At 43.0% G+C, this 20,477-nt stretch overlaps 1 protein-coding gene across 1 annotated transcript; it reads left to right on the top strand.

Moving 5' to 3' along the window:
* Positions 1-586: 586 nt before the first annotated feature.
* Positions 587-18,726, top strand: LOC118118223 (carboxyl-terminal PDZ ligand of neuronal nitric oxide synthase protein). Its single transcript, XM_035171241.2, has 10 exons — positions 587-1,172; positions 1,843-1,914; positions 3,905-3,994; positions 4,099-4,157; positions 4,253-4,361; positions 7,079-7,208; positions 7,697-7,824; positions 13,219-13,380; positions 13,805-13,973; positions 14,451-18,726. The coding sequence occupies exons 1-10, from the start codon at positions 1,068-1,070 to the stop codon at positions 14,969-14,971; spliced, it is 1,545 nt and encodes a 514-aa protein (XP_035027132.2). The 5' UTR covers positions 587-1,067; the 3' UTR covers positions 14,972-18,726.
* Positions 18,727-20,477: the final 1,751 nt, after the last annotated feature.

Here is a 20,477-nt window from a genome sequence, read left to right as displayed (position 1 = left end):
ATTGTTGTCTTTTTTTAATTCTAAATGTTGTATAAGTATTTGCTGTGTTTGATGATATCGGTTTGTTGTCTTTGATGTTGATTATTTCTTTGTTTTGTATTTGTCTTTTAATGCGGAGAGGTGCAATTATGATGATGATGATGATGATGATGATGATGATGATGATGATGATGATGATGATGATGATGATGATGATGATGATGATGATGATGATGATGATGATTATAAGTAGTAGTAGTAGCAGTAGTTGTAGTTGTATATTCATTTCTTATCAAAATGCCTTTAAAGCAAGCAGATGAAGAATCAAAAATACAAAGGTATCTCTTTTCAAATGAGAGAAGGGACAAAATATATTAAAGAACAATATCCCTTCAATAAATCTGTATCTGTCTCTAAATCTGCAGGGCAGGTGAAATGCACCAGACATTTACTGTAGCTATTTAAGTTTATCTGAAGTTATTGATGACATGTGAGGGAGCCAGGGTCCCCTCAGAGACCCCTGGGGCCCGGGTCTCCTGGAATCCAGTGGGAGACCGTGATTTGGGGATTTGTCTTTTCCCTGTGAAGCCACTAGATGTCACACAAGCAAACAGCAGGTCTGAGAACACCAACACCAACAGATGAGGAGCTGCTCTTCATCTGTGACACATGATGCTCTCAGTACCAGACCTGATCAGAAGCCCGCGAGCTGCTTCTGCATCTTGATCGCTCACTGTGAGAAATCACTTCGTGGATTTCCTTGATTGGTGTTTCGAGGAAAAATAAATCGCGTTAAGATCCGTGCGTCATCTGGACCCCGGCGGCGGCGGCTGCGCGCACAGTGCCTCCGCCGTGGTCGTGCCTCTGAGCGGAGTAACGGGTTCAGTGAGCGCGCACACCGATCACCGATCAGCACGCTCGTCGCACCCGCCGACCAATCAATTCAACCCGGATGACCTCCGGAGTGACGCGGCTCTCCGGTGGGAGTGTGCGTGGAGGCAGCGGCGCCGGAGGAGATGGATGGACGGATGTCTGCGGGTCTCCTAGCGCTGTCGTAAAACGCGAGCAGGTCAGATACTGATAAAGCGATGCCAGGGGTAACCAAGTACAATCTGGTAGATGACGTGCACGATCTGAGGATCCCCATGCACAACGAGGAGGTGTTCAAGCACGGGGTCTGCTTCGAGGCAAAGGTAAGGGACCCTCTGCAACTGTTCCTGCAGGATATGTCACACACACACTGTGGCTGCCACTGTCACTGATAGCACTGTTCTGTCTGTGTGACGCTGATGCTGCCCACTGTCTCTCTACTTTATGACTTTATGAACATTTTAGAGCTGCAACAATCGGGCAATTAACTAAGTATCCATCCATCAACAGAAAATGCTGCCATTATTTTTGCTCAGTCATTTTTCAAACTAAACTTTTACACATTTGCAGGTCCCAGCTTCTCAGATTTGAGGATTTGCTGCTTGTCTCTGCCATTTATAACAGTAGACCTAATGTACAGTAAAGGTAAAGGCCGTCTTTGAGTTGTGGACTTTTGTCTTACCAAATAAGACTCAAATGAAAAGGCTTATATACGTCATTTTATCTATATGGAACGATTAATCGATTGAGAACATGATAGTCAGATCATGAAAACAGCTGTTGGTTTTTCTATGTGTTTTCTGTCTTTTTAGGAATGTTCATATATTCAACACAATTCTTCTTTTCTCTTAGTGAATTCTCTTTTTTATTTGCTATGTTATGAGTGAATGCACTTTGAGGACTCCTGAACATAAAGTTCTACTCCAGTTTCCTGACAGAAGTGAATATTTGCAGAGACGACATGTCTTTGAATCTTTGTCTCTCACTCTGCAGTACATCGGCAGTTTGGAGGTGGGTCGTCCTGGGAGTCGGATGGAGATTGTCGCCGCGATGAGGCGAATCAGAGTAAGACACTTACATATGTAGCTGCTTGGTGCACATCAATCCTCTCTCGTGTGTCACCTTGTGCAGAGTTCTTAGAGGATAACCCCCCCCCTCAACATCCTTTAATTCGCATAAATCACCAGTAAGGGTAAAACTACACACTTGGCAGATTCACTGGGCTGTCAGGAGCGGTCTAAATCACACAAGGATTCATAGAGCAGCTCTGATTTTATGGCTGGATAGAGATACAGCACGCAGAAAAACCATTAGAAAAACCCAAACCTCCAAAGCTCTCCTCTCTTATTAAGGCCACTGGAAACCCTGTGATACATGCTCCTCACACATCATCAGTGCAGTGCTACACAGGCACTGGGACGAGAGGATTTAGCCGTTTGTCAGCTGCTGTATCTAATCTAGCATCTAAGTTATTGTGTCAGTGGCGGAGGTCGGCCACGTCCCCAGTGACACCAGAGAGGAACTTAATCCTGATCCTTTAAGTACAGTGCCGGATAATGATTTATTATTCAGTAAGATTAATTGATTATTTCACATTTATCTCGATTTGTCTAATTGTAACAGCCTAAATCAGATGTTCTAAAAATGTTCACTACCCAAACCCCAAAATAGTCGTGCCCGAGACTTGAGACCTCCAGTATCTCAAAGGATATTGATTTAAACAGGATCACAAAAAATCACCTATGTGCACATGTTGTTGCTGCTACACTAATCTGTCATCATCATCATCATCATCATCAGTGCTTCGGGGGGGAGACAGTCTTAGCTGAGGCCTAAAACTTAGGAAATCTGTCCAGTAAATCGTCTCCGCCTGCAGCCGTGTCACAGCAGCAGTGGCTACAATGTAATCTTATGGGGCAACTGCGACAAATGTCGACTAAAACTTTTTTTTTTTGCCAATGAATGGTTGTGAGATGTCTCATCGAGGAAGACATGTATACTGTTGCCAGACTCTAACCAAAGGCTACTAACAAAAAATAAGCACTTTTAGAGGACATCTTGTGGACTGTCGCAGTTGCCCCATAAGATTACATTATAGCCACTTCCATTAACACACCCGAATTCATGACCATTGGGCCCAGGTTGAAAATGATGGAATTCCCCTTTAAGGGAGTTGTGTCCTTCAATTCATCAACTCTGATTTATAAAAAATATCCACCGAAAATATTAAGAATCTTCTAGTAAAGTGCTTTTCATCTAATTGTGACAAATGTCCCAGGCTTATAAAAAAACTGCTCCAAATTCAATAGCCCTAAAAATCACCAAGTGTGACCTGTCATGTTGCTAATAACAACATTCCCCATTTCTTTTATTCTGAAATGTCAGTCAAAGAGAGAAAAAGTTAGCTCCAGTCACGCTGAAAATAAAAGACAGTGCTAGGTTGTTATTTTTACACAAAACCAAAGAAAAAATGACAGAGAGTTTCCAAGTCTGTCATGCAGGGTGGCTGATGGTGGATTTATCTGGGAAGACTGGGGATTTCATAGAACTGCATTAGATCAATTAATTATCTGATCTAGGTTTTTTTTATTTATTTTTTCAAAGCGGGCAATGTTATTTCAGATAAATCACGCTTGTTCTCAGATCTCTGGGCGCTGATATTTGGAGCGCTCAGTGCCTGCAGTGGAGGCAGAGGGTACAGTCTCCAGCATTAATCATGGAGAGGGATGAAAGTGTCCCACACACGCCTGCCTCCCTCTGGGAAGTCTCTTTGAAAGCTTAAACAGCTTCCAGAAACACAAACTGACAGTTTCTCGCTGTTTACTCAATCGCAGTTTCCCCCTGAGAAGAAGATAGTCAGACATATCTTCCTGTCATTATCCCTCCTCGCTTTTTCCAATATTTCAGTTTTCTTGTGTAAACAGCTCAGTCTCAGCAGGACTGAGTGATATTTAATTCCAGTAGCATAATAATCAGTCTGGTTTCATTTGAGTTTGGACTACTTTTTTTGGCCTATACCTGGAATGTTAATGAGAATATCATTCTTCCTCCTCAGTATGAATTCAAACTGAAGAATATAAAGAAGAAGAAGGTCAACATTGTCGTGTCCACTGATAGTGTACAAGTGATTCTACGCAAAAAGAAGGTCTGTAATTTAAAATGTAATTTAATGTACATTTAATACATGTTGTGTCTTTTATAAAAATCATCTGTCTCACTGTCTGCTCATGTGTTTTTGTGTTGTGACAGAGAAAAGGGTGCTCATGGGATGAGAATACCTTCCTGGTGACACAGGATCCCATCCACAGGTAGTCTAGTGTCCTCCTGGTCATTTTAAATCAGAGACAGGAGTCAAATGTAAAACCCCATTGAGCTCATCTCATGTATTCTCTTGCCCCAATAGGATCTTCTATGTCTCACATGATGCTCAAGACTTGAAGATCTTCAGTTACATAGCCAGAGACGGAGAGAGCAACATTTTCCGCTGCAACGTGTTCAAGTCAAAGAGGAAGGTAAGTTTAACTTACATGAAAAGACTCAACGCCATCGTTCCATCTTTCTGCCATAACTTAAATTACCTGCAAGCTTCAGATCCTTTCAAATGACAAATACTTTAATCACAGAAATCTACAGTCACACATCTTTTACTCAGACATGAGTCATATTCTTATTCATGCAAATCCAACTCTAAACCTTTCATGTTAAACTGCTAACAACACAAAAACAACACACTGCAGTATTACAGGTGGTTACATTACTTGTATTGTTGTTTGTACTGCAGTTACAACGATACCATAACCTGCTGAAGGGGTATTCCGTTTTTTTATGTAAATGATGGTACTAAAACCATTTGGAATCGGTTCAGTAGATCACCTCCGCCGGCAGCCATGACACAGTGGCAGTGGCTATGATGTAATCATATGGGGCTGTCCACAAAATGTCTATTAAATGTGCCAATATAAGCTTCAAATGGTTATTCAGGGTCTAGAAACATTAAACATGTCTGGCTCGATGATAAGTCTCACTCTCAGGTACATCTCCTCCTTCCATCATAACTCTCTGCAGAAGATACTGGAAAGCATGATTCAGACCAGTACTTCAAGAAGAAACGCAGCAATTCAGTCACTGCATCGTGTTTTCATCTCCACTCCTTGAACAAAGCTTCTAATGGTGATATTGATATTTGTGGCCACGGCCTCGGTGATGTATGGTACTGTTGGACCTGTACACACAGCCAATTAATCTGACAGACAGCTCCCCCTCGTGTGGGTTTTGGAAAAAACGCTTATAAAATTGAAAGGCATGTTCTTCTCCTCCGCATGTCTTCATATCAAGCGGCGACATTTTTTTCCTCTATGACAAAGACAGAGCATCAGTGAGGTTGACTCCCATCCCTTCACTATGGATACCAGGCAGACAGTGGCTTAGTGAAGCTGCATACTAATCATCCTGGTGGGAAGAGAAAGGAAGATGGGCTTTTTCCTCAGCTCTTAAAGACATTTTCACCGCTGCCAAAGAAAAACATCATCAAATGGTCGGGGGCACAGGCCGCGGTGCCTCGGTGCCCCCCTCAGGGCCACGGGGCCTTATCTGGGTGTTGCAGACCAAGCATTTGTGCTGAGTAGGAGGTGATAGAGCAGCTGATAAGAGGAGATTTGATTTATTTCCATCATGGCTTGTTGCAGCCCAGCAGGGCTTAGATGCCAGCTCCATACATCAACAGAGCATTTTGTGCTTGGCCATGGGAGCGCTGCTTTTTTAAATTTTTACTTTCAAACAGAATTACATTTTACGTTGGCCGAGCAAAGTAATCAATGTCACGGCTTTATTCCGATATTTTTCTTGTGCTTTTTCACTTGATTGAGTACTTTGAGGTTTGAGCACCCTTGACATATTGACTGAGCGCCTGGAGGCAGGATGAACGGAGAGCAAAACATTTCATTTCGATGCTGCTTCTGCTGATATTAAATATAAAAAAAATACTCACCTCTAATGAGAAGTGTTTCAAATGCCACACAAAAGGTTTTTTCCTGGAAACAGTGCTGTAAAATTCTACTAAAGTAAAAGTGCTGTTATTTAAAACTAAATGTTTTCAAATAGAGGAAAAAAATGGAATGATTTGAAAGTACACAGTAAATCAATGAACATGTAAATTGGGTAAACGTAACTGTGAGATTTCATTTTTAAAAGGTCGAAGGTGGAGAGTGACTACCTCCTCCCAGGCTAACATCCCATCTCGCCATGCTGAACAAATTGAAAATAAATTCCTAGACCTGCATCCTTAATCGAATCTGCTCCAAAAGTTAATGGAATCTTCCTCCGCCCCTACCGAAACCTTCCGCCCGAGTTTTGATTGACAGCTGAGACTCGATCCGCGATTGGTCGAGCATGTGTATCGACGGGACCTCACTACCACGGCTCCATCCCTTGATCGCGACTGCGCGGACTCTGGCTCCAAATGCACAAGATGGCAGCGTTCGTATATATCCAGGAGATGTTGCCGTCATTTCTGGTTAGCAGGAGGAAGTGGAGACCGTGATTTAACCTCTATTTGTATGGTGACGGCTCGATGGGACTCATCACAGGAACATCTGTCTCTAACATTAAGTCCATGAGACAAACAGGATTAATGTAAAAAATTTAAGAATATGTTCATGTGACACATCCAGTGGCAAAGTTTGAGTTAAGTGTCCCTGATTGATGACCTGACGCCGCAGACACACCTACCGAGCCTCCTGCAATAACAAACAAACTTAATCTTCGCTTCCTCCCTGCCATCACAGTGATTTGCCTCTGAAGCAGACCGATCCATCTCTCTGACAGCACAACGTATGCAGAGCAGATAGACAAGGACAAACAAGTGAAGCCCTGCGCTCGTCATATCTTCTCACCTCTGTTCGGTCTCTATCTTCCCTCTCCGCTTTACCCCGTCTTCATTTTTCGTCTCATTTTCCCTCACTCTGATGTGTCTTGTTACCTGTGCACACACACACGCAGGCACACACTCAATCTGCCTATCCATTTTTCTTCCTGCACAACTTCTCTGCCACCTCATTAACCCCCCCTACTGGCTTCCTTTCTCTTGCGTCCTCCCTCGCTGTGCTGCTCCTGCTGCTTCCCCCCACCCCCTGCTCTCTTTCTCTCTCATACACAAACACACACACACACACACACACACACACACACACAAACACTCACCCACCCTTTGTCTCTGTGTCCTCCCTCACAGTCTCAGGCCATGAGGATCGTGAGGACGGTGGGTCAGGCGTTTGATGTGTGTCACCAGCTGACCCTGCAGGAGAAAACCGACGACCAGGAGGATGAGGAGGGGAAGGACGAGGGGTCTGAGGCGGTGCCAGGTGACTCACATCTACCTATAAACACACAAACTTACACAAGCACAATCATACACATACACACAAAATTGCATCCATACATCTAGTCCCCTCCCCCCTCCTGTCTCTCTCCTCACCATTCTCCTTCTGTCACACACACACACACACACACACACATACACATAAACTCCCACAACAGCACACAAACTCCTTAGGCCTTCTTCTTCTTCTTCTTCGTCCTCTCTACCTCTGGCTTTCACTGCCACATGAACACCAACCCTCAGCTCCTGCAGAAACAAACGGTCACACAATTTTCCCAGAAAATATGTCATTATCCGCTGCAGATAGTTTTCCTTTGCCGCTTGCCGTACTGCAGCTGCAGATTGGTTTCTTGGTGAATCGTGCAGGCCACTGATCAAAGACCTTGCTCGTCCGCAGCTGCTGTCAGCGCCTGTAGACGTGTCGTAAACTGTAAAACAACCGCATACTGAATCTGTCTGGTCTCTCCACAGCGAAGAAGAGGTTTGCGTTGTCGGAAGAGACCGACCTTGAAGCCACTACAGAGGAGAGCATCGAGTGCGTCTCTTCATCAGACCCGGAGAAGAGTAAAAAAGACGAGGCCCTTGGTAACGACGTGAAGGTAGCGTACATGAGTTGTCCTTGATTGCGTCACGGTGTGATCATGTAAAGCACCGTGCTATTTTCAAACTCCATTAGAAACAGAGGTGGTTTTATGAATTATGCAGAGATGAAGCCATTACTGCAGATAGTGATTTTTTTTTAGGCTAGCAACTAAATCCTTTTCATTATGAAGTAATCTGCACATTTATTTTCTCATTCTATCAATTCGTTATTTGGTCTTAAAGGTCTCCGAAGGTAATGAAAAATGATCCTTGCAAAACTGAATAGCTTTTTCAGATCCCTCGTTTTGTGCAATCAATGGTACAAAAGCAAAATCTCAAATAGAGCAAATATTCACATTTCAGAATCAATGGTTTGTGAGTTTAAAAAATGACAAGTCACCCGGTTTACACAGAAGGTGTACAATGTTTTATGAAGTTCTAAACCTTGATGCTGTAATATGATGTTATCAGGGTTCAACAGGGGGCAAGTAGCAAAACGTCTTGTGGTGACCCTGTTAATCGCTCCCAGAGACCAATCACCGTACCACACGCACAACGTCGTATCTGAACAGAGGATAAACCCTCGGTCCCTGGACAAGATGTCAAGTTCAGGGGTTCAACGCATTTATAACAGAAGGTCTATTCTAAAATGAGACATGTGTAGTTTGAAAGACATGAGATGAACTCAAGATATCTTGGCCTCTGCTGCACAGATTCCTTAAAGGAGACATATTATGTTCATATTTGGGTTAATTATTTTACTTCTTGTGTTCTTACTTGACAAGGTTCACATGCTCTAAGGTTCAGAAAACACATCACTCTCCTCACACGATCTATTTCTACAGCTCCTCTTTTCAGCTTCTGTCTGAAACGCTTGGTTTTAGGTCCTGTCTCTTTAAGGCCCCCCTTCTGATAAAGCTCGGCCTGTTCTGATTGGTTCTGACAGGAAAACGTCCGCCTCCGCTCTTACTCTGGCCGCTTGGAGAGCGTTACACAAATGTGGGGAATCGTGATGTAATGTGAGGGACTACTGACGAGACGTTTCAGGAGCTTTGGTCTTTTTAACCGTGTAGAACTTCAACATTCACAGAAAAACCTATAAGCACACCAGAGGAAAGAAACACTGAAAAAGCACAACATGTGTCCTTTAATGAAAGGGCAATGCTAAATTGCTGGAGTAGTCCTTTAAACAATTATCAAAATGCTTGCAGATTACATTGCTGCTGTTTGACTCATCTATGAATCTACTCTACTTAAAGCTAGAGTTGCTAATCCTGCAATAACAAACAAGAGCAGGCTCCACTTTGAAAACGTGTAACAGATACATCCCACCCCTCTCATCAAAGCTACGCACCAAAAACACATAAACGCGCACAGACAAACTGCCAGAAAATGTCTTTTCTGTGAGTCACTCGCTAACTTCTGGCTAAAGACCTCGCTGGGTTGCGGAGACAAAGTAGAAAGTAGAGCACGTGCAGGTCGGCATGTCACAGAGAGATTCGCCAGCCAATCATTTCATACGGCCGTGTTTATTACAATCCTGCAAAGGTCACACGACCAAGCTTTTTTTTCTTTTTCAGTAATTGGGACATGAAGAAGATTTCAACAAATACGATAAGAAGTATTTTACACCTTTAAAAGCAACACCCAAAACACCCAACTTACGACTACTGAACTGATTCATTCAAGTTCCAACTCCTTCTTTCAACCAAACATGACACAAACAAGTTACATAAATGACTCCAGGAGAAAGTGATGGATTTAATATGCTCGTCGTACCCAAGAAAACATCTGAGGACAAACATGGTGTATTTTGGCAGAGCATTTTAGAAAATATTGATCTAAAACCTTGAAAAAGCATTGCTAATAAATAATTCTGCAGGGCTTGCAGCTCATAATGATGAAAGTGAAGATGAGAGAACATCAGTGTGGAACATAAAGCGAGAACACCACGTCTTTTATGGTTGTTTGTGAAGAAATCCCTCCACAGGGCTCTTTGATACTGACTGGATCATATGGTTTGTTGATGAAAATACGGCGAGGCTCTCCTAATCCTGCAATGTCGGACAAGTGGCTGTTTGCTCTCTGATATTTGTTGCCTCATTTTACAACCACTGTCGGCTTTATTACTCAAGAGAGGACACTAGTGTTGTTCTGGCGCGGGAGTTAATTAGTTTGAATTGAATGGATATTACATCCAATTACATGGTTACATGAGAGGAAGGAAATTAGTTTTATATTTTCATTCTCTCAGTGCGGTCCCGCAACAATAAAACATCAGCGTTTCATTTGTTCGGCTCTCGCCTGCGATGTCTCTGTCTCCCCCCGTGAGACGAAGGTCAAGTGCCCTTCACAGTTTAATAATAATGACAACTGTGTCCACCGTGTTTACCTCCCATCTCAGATATGTCAGATCAGTCGTGTCCTTCACGCCGGCCCCTCCAGCAGCAGTGGTCTGACATTATGTGTGAGTCATAAATCACCTGTGCTCAAACCAAACAACAGCGGCTCATTCAGATCTGTTTATAATGATTGATTAGAGATTAGATGCATGACTCCACTCTGTATTTGTCATTAGACCAGGATTTGTTTTGACATTTGACATAATTGAAGTAAAATGCCTGGTGGGATTCATCATTCTTTGAGGGACAGAATCACATTTCAACCGAGTGTAAAGCTGCTATTACCGTTTTTTTTTATATCAACAGCTGACGATTAAATTAACAAATGAGTATGTGTCTGTAAGATGAGATGCTTGTATTAAACAAACCTACAGAGAAGAAAAACTGAGGCGAGATAAGGTTGTTAGAGAGGAAGGTGACGTGATGAAGACAGACCTGTAACTGCTGCATGCAGGCAGCTGCTGGGGGAAATGGAAAGGCTTGAAAGCGATCTGCAAAGGAAATGAGCCTCACGTCCTAAAAAAAGAGAGAATAATGAAGTTGAAGCTCAGCAAAGAACTGCAGAAATGAAGAGAGGTTAAACAAGCCACTCAAGGTGCGGAGTGTTTTCACGTAGTTAGTCCATTCGTCCGTTCACCCAATTATTGTGAATAGGATATCTCCAGAAGACTTTGAGGGAATTTCCTCAAATTTGGTTCACACGTTCACTTGGATTGGAAGTAGTTTTTTCAGATGTTGATGTTGAAAGAGGAGAAGAGTTTCAGCACTGAGCTTCAGCTCAAGGCCTCAGAGACACCGAAGATGCTGCCGCAGCATTTAAACGGTAAATGGTCTGTATTCATATCGCGGCTTTTAGTCCTGATGACCACTCAAAGTGCTTTACGCTGCAGTTTGCCATTCAACCATTCACACACACATTTATAGTCCATATATACAGCGCATCTGTGTGCAGCACTTTCTCTATCACACATCTCTCATACACTGCCAGCACAGCCGTCTGGGGAAATTTGTGGTTCAGTGTCTTCTCCAAACACAGTTCAGCTCATAGATTGGAACCACCACCCTTTTGGCCAGTGGACGACCCGCTGTATCCCCTTAGCCACAGCCACTCTAGGAAGACTTGATAAAACTTCACCAATAATACAAGGACTTCTGACATCTGTGAGCGAAGAAGAAGAAATGTAACACCTTGAAGAAAAAGCAGAGAGGCGGGTGAAGTCAGAATTGTGAGGAAAAAATACAAGCCTGGCATCAACAAACCTGAATTTATATCTGGCACAGTAACACTGGTCCCTTAAGAGGAACCAGGCAGATGTAGCTGATCTGCAAGAGGAAAACCCAGCTCCCATCTGGCGGAGAAGGAGGTTGAGAAGGAGGAGGTGGACGAAGGAGGAAGAGTAAGAGTGGACTGAATCCTCCACAGGTGAAGAGCGGATGTGCCAATGAGACTCCTGTGATACCACAACGTAGAAGAAGAGGAGGCCATCACGGTGGAGGACTGTGACTGATCATTTTATTTTTCTGGTCAGAATCAAAATAACTTCTTTACGGCAAAAAATGCATTTTTATAGGAACACGTATAAACGTATCCTGTCCAATCCAACAGTCCTAAGGCCGCACATTTCCCTTCACTTTGCTGAATTTGTTTTAGAGAGGTGCTGACTGTAATTATGCCAACTATATCATATATTATCTCCTTTCACAGTTGTTCATGTTGTGTCCGACACATTCACACACATGATTAATATGTCCTCATACTTAGAAAGTAGTTTTATATCCACTAATGGCCCCACTTTGTGCCCATCATGTAATAGTTTATCAAATCAAAGAGGAAACCTAGATTCAAAGGCAGCAGCTCGAGCCTCAACTTGAGAATCGGGTTTAAAATCTTTTTTGTAGAAGTGAATTTGTTTTCATCCGGATAAAAATGACAAAACGTGGATCCGTGGACTCGGCACCTGAGCCAAAACAAACCTGATGAGGAGAGGATTTCCTGCTCTGAGCCCCCGTGATCGTCTGGTTTAATCACAGCTGTGGAAATACTCTGTGTACATACAGGACATTCTGCCGCCCCTCACACAGACAGACGTCAATATAGCACACCACACAGTAAATAATAACCACAGTGTGTGTATACCGACTACTACTGTGTGTGTGTGTGTGTGCGTCTGTGTGCGTGTGTGAGAGAGAGAGAGATCAAGCTTGTAACTGAGTGGTCTGAAGGTTCGTCCATATCTTGGTCACTCTCCCTTTGCTGGTCTGCTGCTGTTTGTCCACTGTCACTTTTTCCATGAAAAATGAACCAAAAATATTGTAAACATGTTCACAATCACTATGGAAGACATTGTGTTGTCCAGCTGCTTCTTAGTGGAGCTGTGCACATCACATTGATTCACTCAGCCCCTCCTTTCTCTGCTCTCTCTCTCTCTCTCTCTCTCTCTCTCTCTCTCTCTCTCTCTCTCTCTCTCTCTCTCTCTCTCTCTCTCTCTCTCTCTCTCTATCACACAATGACTGGCCATTGGGAGCACCATAGTAAATATATATTTACTCGGCCAGTACCTGTCGGTCTCTTCACCGGCTCTCTCTCTGTGTGCCTGTGTGCATGAGAGCAAGCTGCACAAATGTGCCAGGACTGGGCTCACTGGTCCACCATGCATCATACAATTTAATCCTGTTAGTCTTATACTTTACTTTACCTTTAAATCTTTCTACTGTGCCGCCAACCCGCAGCTTTTGTTTACTTTATTTTTAGTGGAAGTAGGCAACATTGTTATTGTCTGGCAGAATCACACTGTGCTGTGGGGGTTCTCCGCTGCATTCTTCAGCACTGACATACAGCTTTTGTTCTTCTGTTCCTTTTCATGAAACTTGAACTTGTCTTCACGCTTGTCATGATGCCTTCATCTATCAGATCAAAGAAACAAAACAAAAAAAGACCTCATATGCTTTCACATCATGGTCACTTTGTCACACGGTAAGAAGTAGTTGTCCCTGATTTATCTGCTGCAGGTGTCCGATGACCCTTCTCCCCTGCTGGGTTCTCCCATCCTCGGGGCGTCTGTGTCGGGTCAGTTGACAGCTGAGGCTCCCTGCTCTGCGGAGCACCACGTCCAGCTCCTTCAAAAACAACTGCAGCAGCAGGAACAGCAGGCGCTGGCAGCTGGAGCACAGGTACTGAGGACAGTGGACGGATTTCTTTCATCCTTTGTCTAGAAATTCCACACATAGTATTTTTTTCTTTTTTATGTCACCAATGAAACTATTTACTTTAATCACTGGACAATCCAATGTTCCCAGTTTAAATATGTGGCACACATGTAAGAATAGACAATAAATAGTCTGCATAAAACATGTTTTCCTACTCATACAAGACTTCACTTCAAATTAACATTTAAGATCATGTGTTTTTGATGATTGAAGACACTAAAACATTTACCCCAAGTATCATTAAAATGTCAGAATCCGCTCATCATTATTATTATTGGAAACTTCAAGTTACTTGACACAAAATAATAAAAACAAAACCCCCTAAAGAATCTTAAAGCTTGTCAGCAGGTTTGTGGGGTTGTGTTGAACTGTTTTTTGGTGTGTTCAGGTTCATGTGCTCCAGGAGCAGCTGTCAGTGGAGGTGTGTGCACGGACCGAGGCCCAAGCCAGAGTGCAGAGGCTGCTGCAGCAGAACACTGACCTGCTGCAGCACATTTCCCTGCTGGTCAAACAGATCCAGGAGCTGGAACTCAAAGCTGCCGGCCAATTGACATCCAGTGAGTGGAAATCTGCTTTATTTTTGATTAACAACTCAGCCTCAATTTTTCATTTAAAGAATCTATTTTACTGCTTGAACCTTTGTCCGTTTCCTTTCTTTCTCTTTTTTTAATGTGTCATAAAATATTTTTTTCCCCCTGTCATCTCTTCCGTCTTGATTTTTTCTTCCCCGCCCGTTTCCCTTCCGTGTCATCCCGTCAGCCCGTTTCTTTTTCTGATCCACTCGTGACGCACGATTAATTATCCAGCCCTCTCAGAGGATTCTCTGCTGCTCCCTGCTCTCCCCTCCCTGCATTTAGCACGAGGCAATATGCTGCCATACAGTTATGAATTATCAAATCCTCTCAGCACAGACGTCACCGCACTCTAATCTCATCTGCCTCTCTCAGACATCTCCTCTTACATGTGATGAGTAAATTCTCTGTGATTTGTTTCATCTGTCTCTAACTCTGTATCTTTTTTGGATTTGTCCTCAGTGGGCTCGCAGGACAGCCTCCTAGAGATCACTTTTCGCGCCAAGCCTCCCCAGCGTGAACCGCTCACCCTGTCTATAGGCCATTTAGCCTCTCAGTCCCACCTCCAGATCAGTGACAGTGCCTGGGTCTCCGCCCTCCCCGGGCCCTGCTCTCCGGGCACCATGGGTGTCGACACCAGCCCTCTGGGACTGAGTGGCAGTGGAGTTCGACTCGAGTGCTTCCGCTTCTCCTCCCGGGGGCCAGACAGCCAGGAGCAGGGCCTGGACACGGGGGAGACCCCCAGCGACGGAGCCCCGGATGAGATCTCGCTGCTGGGGGAGCAGGTCCTCGGAGCCCTGGAGCTGCTGCGGTTCAGGGAGTCAGGGATCGGATCAGAGTACGAATCAAACACAGATGAGAGCGACGACCGAGACAGCTGGGGACAGGGCGAGGGCATAGGGGCCGACGGTGCAGCTCGACTCGTAAACGTGCTGAATGCAGAGAGTCTGCCGGACTGCTTAGGGGATGAGATGGCTGTGTAGTGGTCCTGTGAAAGCTGCACTAGGCAACTTTGTTACTTATGTCCCATCCCAATGAAAAAGAGGTGACATTCAGAATCTAAAGGACTTCATGACACAGAAATCCTGCATGGCGACATCAGTAAACAGCATCTTATGCAGGTATGAATTATGGCTGATAGCTGAACTGAGCGCTTACTCACCACAGGTCTGATGAAAGTTTTAAAGTTTACGCTCAAGTTTGGATTTGTCACTTTCTATGTACTGAGCGGTGGAACCCTTATAAGTAAATCATAAGAACAAAAATGCTGATGATTGAATTAAAAAGACCCATTGTAGTCTTGAAATTTAGAATGACTTGATGAAGACAAAAAGATTTCATAAAAACACACAGAATAATAATAATAAAATAAGAAGTAAGGATAATAGGTGTCTACAAATACAACATAAAATGTACAGATGTCAACCAAATCAAGCTTATTGTTGTCAAACCCTTAATGTCTTCATCAAATACAAGTAAGCATAAACTGTATCTAAAGTTGACTGCTCCCCAAAAGTAAAGCCAAAGTGTCTTGATCGCCACCCGGCCACCTGGTGGCTGGCTGCAGTATAGTCTATAAAGGCTTCCTCCGTGTTAGTAGACGTGACATGGAATATACTAAAATGGGAAAGTAGACATTAAAAAAAATTCTCAAAGATTGTTTCTGTCATTTTAAGTAGTTCTGATGTGTGTGCAAGTGTTTTTCTGATAAGTTTGGTTTTAATCCGTTATTTGATGGTATAAAAATGGGATTCGTGATTGACCCAGTGCATGTATCAACAGCACCTTGCTACCGTGCCTCCATCCCCTGGATGCACAGACTCTGGCACCAAATGAACAAAGATGGTAGCGTTCGCAACTTCATTTCAAGAAAGGGGACAAGAAGACGCATTGTCCATCTTTATATACAGTCTATGTAAATAACAACCTATTCTTTCAGTCTATTCATCATGTCCACCAATTAGCACTAAACTAAGTATAACTAATGCTGACGTTAACAGTTTTTACTGGCACATGATCCTAAATTTAAACATCAAACTAAATTAAAATGTTGTCTTGACAGCAGATTTATTAATCCAGTCAGTGATTAAATCTTCATGAGCTCCACACTACAGTGTAAGGCGGACACTGGGGGCTACTTCCTGTGATTTGGAACTAAAATGACACAGAGTAGAGCGCATACCTCCACCACAGCCCTGTGGTCATTTCAAATTTAATCTAGCTGCACCAAATTGTACACACTCACATATCAGTTCCCTAGATATGCCTGATTAAAAGGTTCAGTGTGTAGAACTTAGTCGTGAATTTCCACGTTGCAGCAAAAACAACACTAGGATTATTTTATATTCAAATTCTGCCAATAGATCCCGTACAAATAAATCTTACACACTGAACCTTTAATGCACGGGAATGAAACATGATCAAGATTCATCTATAAGCTTGGAAATCAATGAAAATATATAAATGAATTTTTAAAAAATGCCTTTCAAGAAAGTGATAAAAAAAAACGTTGGATGTGCTCCTTTGTTGCGGAGCCAAAATTTGATGGGTTCTCTCTTGGCCCATCCTTAGAACAAGTTTTGTGGAAATCAGTTTTTGCTTAGACCTGCTGACAAATAAACAAACCAACAAATAAACATAGCCTTATTGGCAGAGGTAACAAAAAAAAAGACTTCTCGATAAGAACTTGACACAATTCAGCTCTAATCAAACTTTTCACACTGGTGTTTCAGACTCTCTCGCTCTCTCTCTCCCCTCCTTTATGTTGCATATCGTGTGTGTGTGTGTGTGTTAATCAGTCTAATGATTGTTGTACCTTCATACGTTTGGCTCGCTGACTCTCTACCTAGGCTTGTTACACAGTGGTTGTTTGTGTGTCTTTATCATGTGGCGCGGACATGCTCGTCTGATCTGTCGTCCAATGAAGATCTAAGAAGAAAAAATCGGTCTGGACAAGCTCTCAAGGGTGTTTTTGGGAGTGTGAATAATGAAAAATCTCGCTGTGCTTGCTGTGACACTTAGTCTGTGAATTACACATGGGTTTGAAAATGAGCATGTCTCTGTCGCAGTCTGATTTCCCCCAATGTATATATTCAGATTAACTTCGATGCTCTGCAGTCAATACATGGCCTCGGTTTCATTCACACTTTTCTTCATCCTCTTAACAGAACATTTTCCGATGAGGTGTCTCAGAGAGAAACTCCTCCCTGTGTGCAGGTGCTGCTACAGTCCCGTCTGTGCTGCTTAAAACTGTTATTTATTAATGCCGTACTGCGGCAGCGACAAACTGCTGCATCGCCGCTGCTCCACCCCTCCGAGAGAGGATTGTTTGAGAACCGACAGGCGGGCGGCATACAGGGAACCTCTGGGCCCCTTCATATTTTTGCGGCCTCGCTGACTGAGAGCCAACGTAATGAATCGCTGAATTGATGACGGTTCTTTGAGCTCTTTCCAAAATCGATTCATCTCTTCCTGGCCCTCCTCCTCCTCCTCCTCCTCGTCTCCCTCACTCACCTTCCTCCTCCTCTTTCCCCCTAAAGCTCATTACCTCTTCCCCCCCCCACTGCCTTGCACTCACAATCTGTCGGCCGTATCCATCTATCCATATCTCTCTTGTCAATCTGGGCTGTTTCCCTCCAAGGTTACATTGCGCCCCGTTCACATGAAGTGTACTAAAAACAAAAGTGCACTTAAGTAAACGTCTCCCCTTGTGGAATTAAATGCCCTTTCTCAAATGCCACCTGCTGCTATGATATGTTCAGCACGTTTAGTGCGACTCACTAAAACTGAAATTTGTCTCAAACTCCATGAGAAGCAGCGTCGCTTTCTGGCCTGACCTTTTCCAAACGCTTTTCTCGTTAGTATTTATAATTCCTCGGGATGATGGGATGCAGGGAGGTGCTTTGTGAGGGTGATGGCTCTCTATTATCATCAGAGATACACCAGCTGTGGCAGTCAAACAGGGTCAGCTCCCATCACGCTCACTGTGTGCGAGCGCGCTCACAGCAGCAGCTTGATGTAACACTGCAGATACGCTGGATAAATATGAAGAATATCAGCCATTACCCACCCACACCCAGCCACGACACCCTGCTGCTCCACTCGCACTGCTGCTGCTGACACAGAGGGTGGGCGGCCTCCAGGAGATGGCCCCTGCTCTCATTTGCTTGATTATAGTGAAGAATGGTCTGTAGTGTCACTCTGCTCACCCCCTCCTCGATCCGTATGTACGTTGCTTTGTATTCTGCAGGTCAGCTGGATTCAACAAACACGGTTTCACTGCAGTGTTGCTTTATTGCCTTGGCTGCATGTTTTTTTGTTTTTTTTTGGACTGTCCAGATTTGAGAGACATTCATGGTTCCCAGATGATGAATCCTGCAGATTCTTGTTGTATAATCTCCCAGTTTTTGCTCTAGCGCCACCATGACCTTGACATTTGTGGTTTTGCAGTGAAGTCATTTATCACATGATGGTTGTCATGTATTTTACTACGATCAGTCATGTTCCCGACAGGATGAATCGTAAAAAAACTTCAATGATCACTCAACTTTTCTCAACTTTTTTCGTTTACCCCCAAACAACTGTATTAGCAAACACATTAGCTGCTAAACATCGGCTTTTTAAAGGTGTCCTGTGGAGTGAGGCTAAAGTTATGTTTCCATTCAGTGTTACCCACCGAAACACAATTGTCAATGAGCTCCAATGAAATTCAATAAAGGCTTTTTCTTTCCTCACAACATACGAAATTTGATTTGTATCAAGCATTGATTTTTATCTCACTTTAAAAGTAAACAATGTCCTAACATCAATTAAATACTGCATTGAAAAAGTATTCGACTGTACTTTTAATGTTCTTTTTACCTGCAGATTAGTTCCATATATCTTTTTTCTGAGTTTCTGAGCAGAGTCAAGATAAAATAGTCTTCTGAATCTATTTTATTACATTATTGCATACCGTTGTTCACAGTTTCTTAAAAGTATCTGGTCGTTTACAGTTACAAAGCATTTCATGAGTGAAGCTGTACCCAAGTTAGGCCAATGTGTGTTAGTACCATGATTGTAGTAGTAAGGACATTTTTAATGTAAAACTAATCTATCACCAAAGCCATCCGCTTATGAGATCATATCTCTGCTGGAGTTCCTAAGTCCCACAGGTCGCTGCACCCCTGGGCAAATTACATATTTAGTTCATCTTTGAAGTAAAAATAAATCAATACAGCCCCTGAGGCATAAGGACAACTAAAGCTTGACTAAAGCCAAATTAAAAACTGTAATTGTGGCATGTGCAGATGTTTGTTCATCCCTCTCCTTGTAATACACTCTGTATTAACTAATTAGACCTTATCTGATGTTAGGACTCATCAAGGAGGTCAAAAAATATCATTAGGATTTGTCACCTGATGATAGAGTCTCTCCCTCTGTAAACCACTTGAACCACAGGCTCCTCTGAGCAGCTGACGGAGGATCTGAAACGAAGCCGATGATACCGATGCCTTAAAAACAGGGAGAGCTATATAAAGATATGAAAGTGCTTCCAGATGTAGTTTCCACTGTCTGAAACATGATTAAGAAATAGTAAAGGGGAATTGTGGAAGTCAAGACGAGATCTGAGAAACCAAGAGGAAAAAAACACTCAGATAGAACGACACATCTGCCGGGCAGGCAGGGGAAAGGCAAAGCAAAACCCTCACATGAGAAAACTGCAGGGAAGTTTAGCCAGCGCATGAAGTTATTGATCAAAAGTGTGTTTAGAGAAGAAATTAGACGTATTTGACACAAAGAACACCATGTTAAACATGTGGCTGGAAATGCTCTGTGTGGCAGGAAGTGGCAGAGGAAACATTGTACCGATGAAAGAATAGATTCAGCTAAATATCATAACATGTGAATGTGAAGCAGTCAGTTCAGGCAGGTGAAAGTGAGAAGAAGCTGGATTCAGAAAAGTCTTTTCTTCCTTCTGAGCTGTTTAATGAAAACGTTTATTCAACTAATGCTCCCATTTACACACAGCTATGCATTGGTCATTCCACTTAACATAAAATTGGTACATGATGTGTTTCCTGTAGCTACAACCCTCCTAACTTTGTGAGGACTGACTTCAAACTGCAGTCATGTTGCTCCTGTGATGTACACTCATGAATAAGCTTTTATTAGATTATCATGAACACAGCTACAGGGGAGATGGAACAGCTTGTCTGGCTATTTTCCTCTCTTGGTATAGGTCGCTTCATATGTAGAACACAGTCAGAAGTTATATTGAACTTCTCATCCATCTCTTGTTAAAAGAGAAAATGTTTCAAACTATTCCGCTAAATGGGCCCTATCTATTTTACAATGACCATCGTAGACACATTACGATTAAAGGTGCGGTTTGTGATCACAGATACAGATGCAACCGAATCCCCTTCAATGCATTGTGCTATCTCAAAGTGTGAGACCTGGTGTGTTTATAAGGAGCGTGGGACTTAAATATACAGAATTATTAAAAGT

This window comes from Hippoglossus stenolepis, chromosome 11 (genome assembly GCF_022539355.2).
Source record: "Hippoglossus stenolepis isolate QCI-W04-F060 chromosome 11, HSTE1.2, whole genome shotgun sequence".
NCBI lineage: Eukaryota > Metazoa > Chordata > Actinopteri > Pleuronectiformes > Pleuronectidae > Hippoglossus > Hippoglossus stenolepis.
The sequence above is the reverse complement of the archived record's forward strand: the minus strand, read 5'-3'. Positions and strand labels throughout refer to the sequence as shown.

Excerpts from the sequence above, each read along its gene's own strand:
- LOC118118223 (XM_035171241.2), top strand. The coding sequence starts at position 1,068 with ATGCCAGGGGTAACCAAGTACAATCTGGTAGATGACGTGCACGATCTG. Across the intron at positions 1,915-3,904 it reads CCGCGATGAGGCGAATCAGA|TATGAATTCAAACTGAAGAA; the intron begins GTAAGACACTTA and ends CTTCCTCCTCAG. Across the intron at positions 4,158-4,252 it reads ACACAGGATCCCATCCACAG|GATCTTCTATGTCTCACATG; the intron begins GTAGTCTAGTGT and ends TTGCCCCAATAG.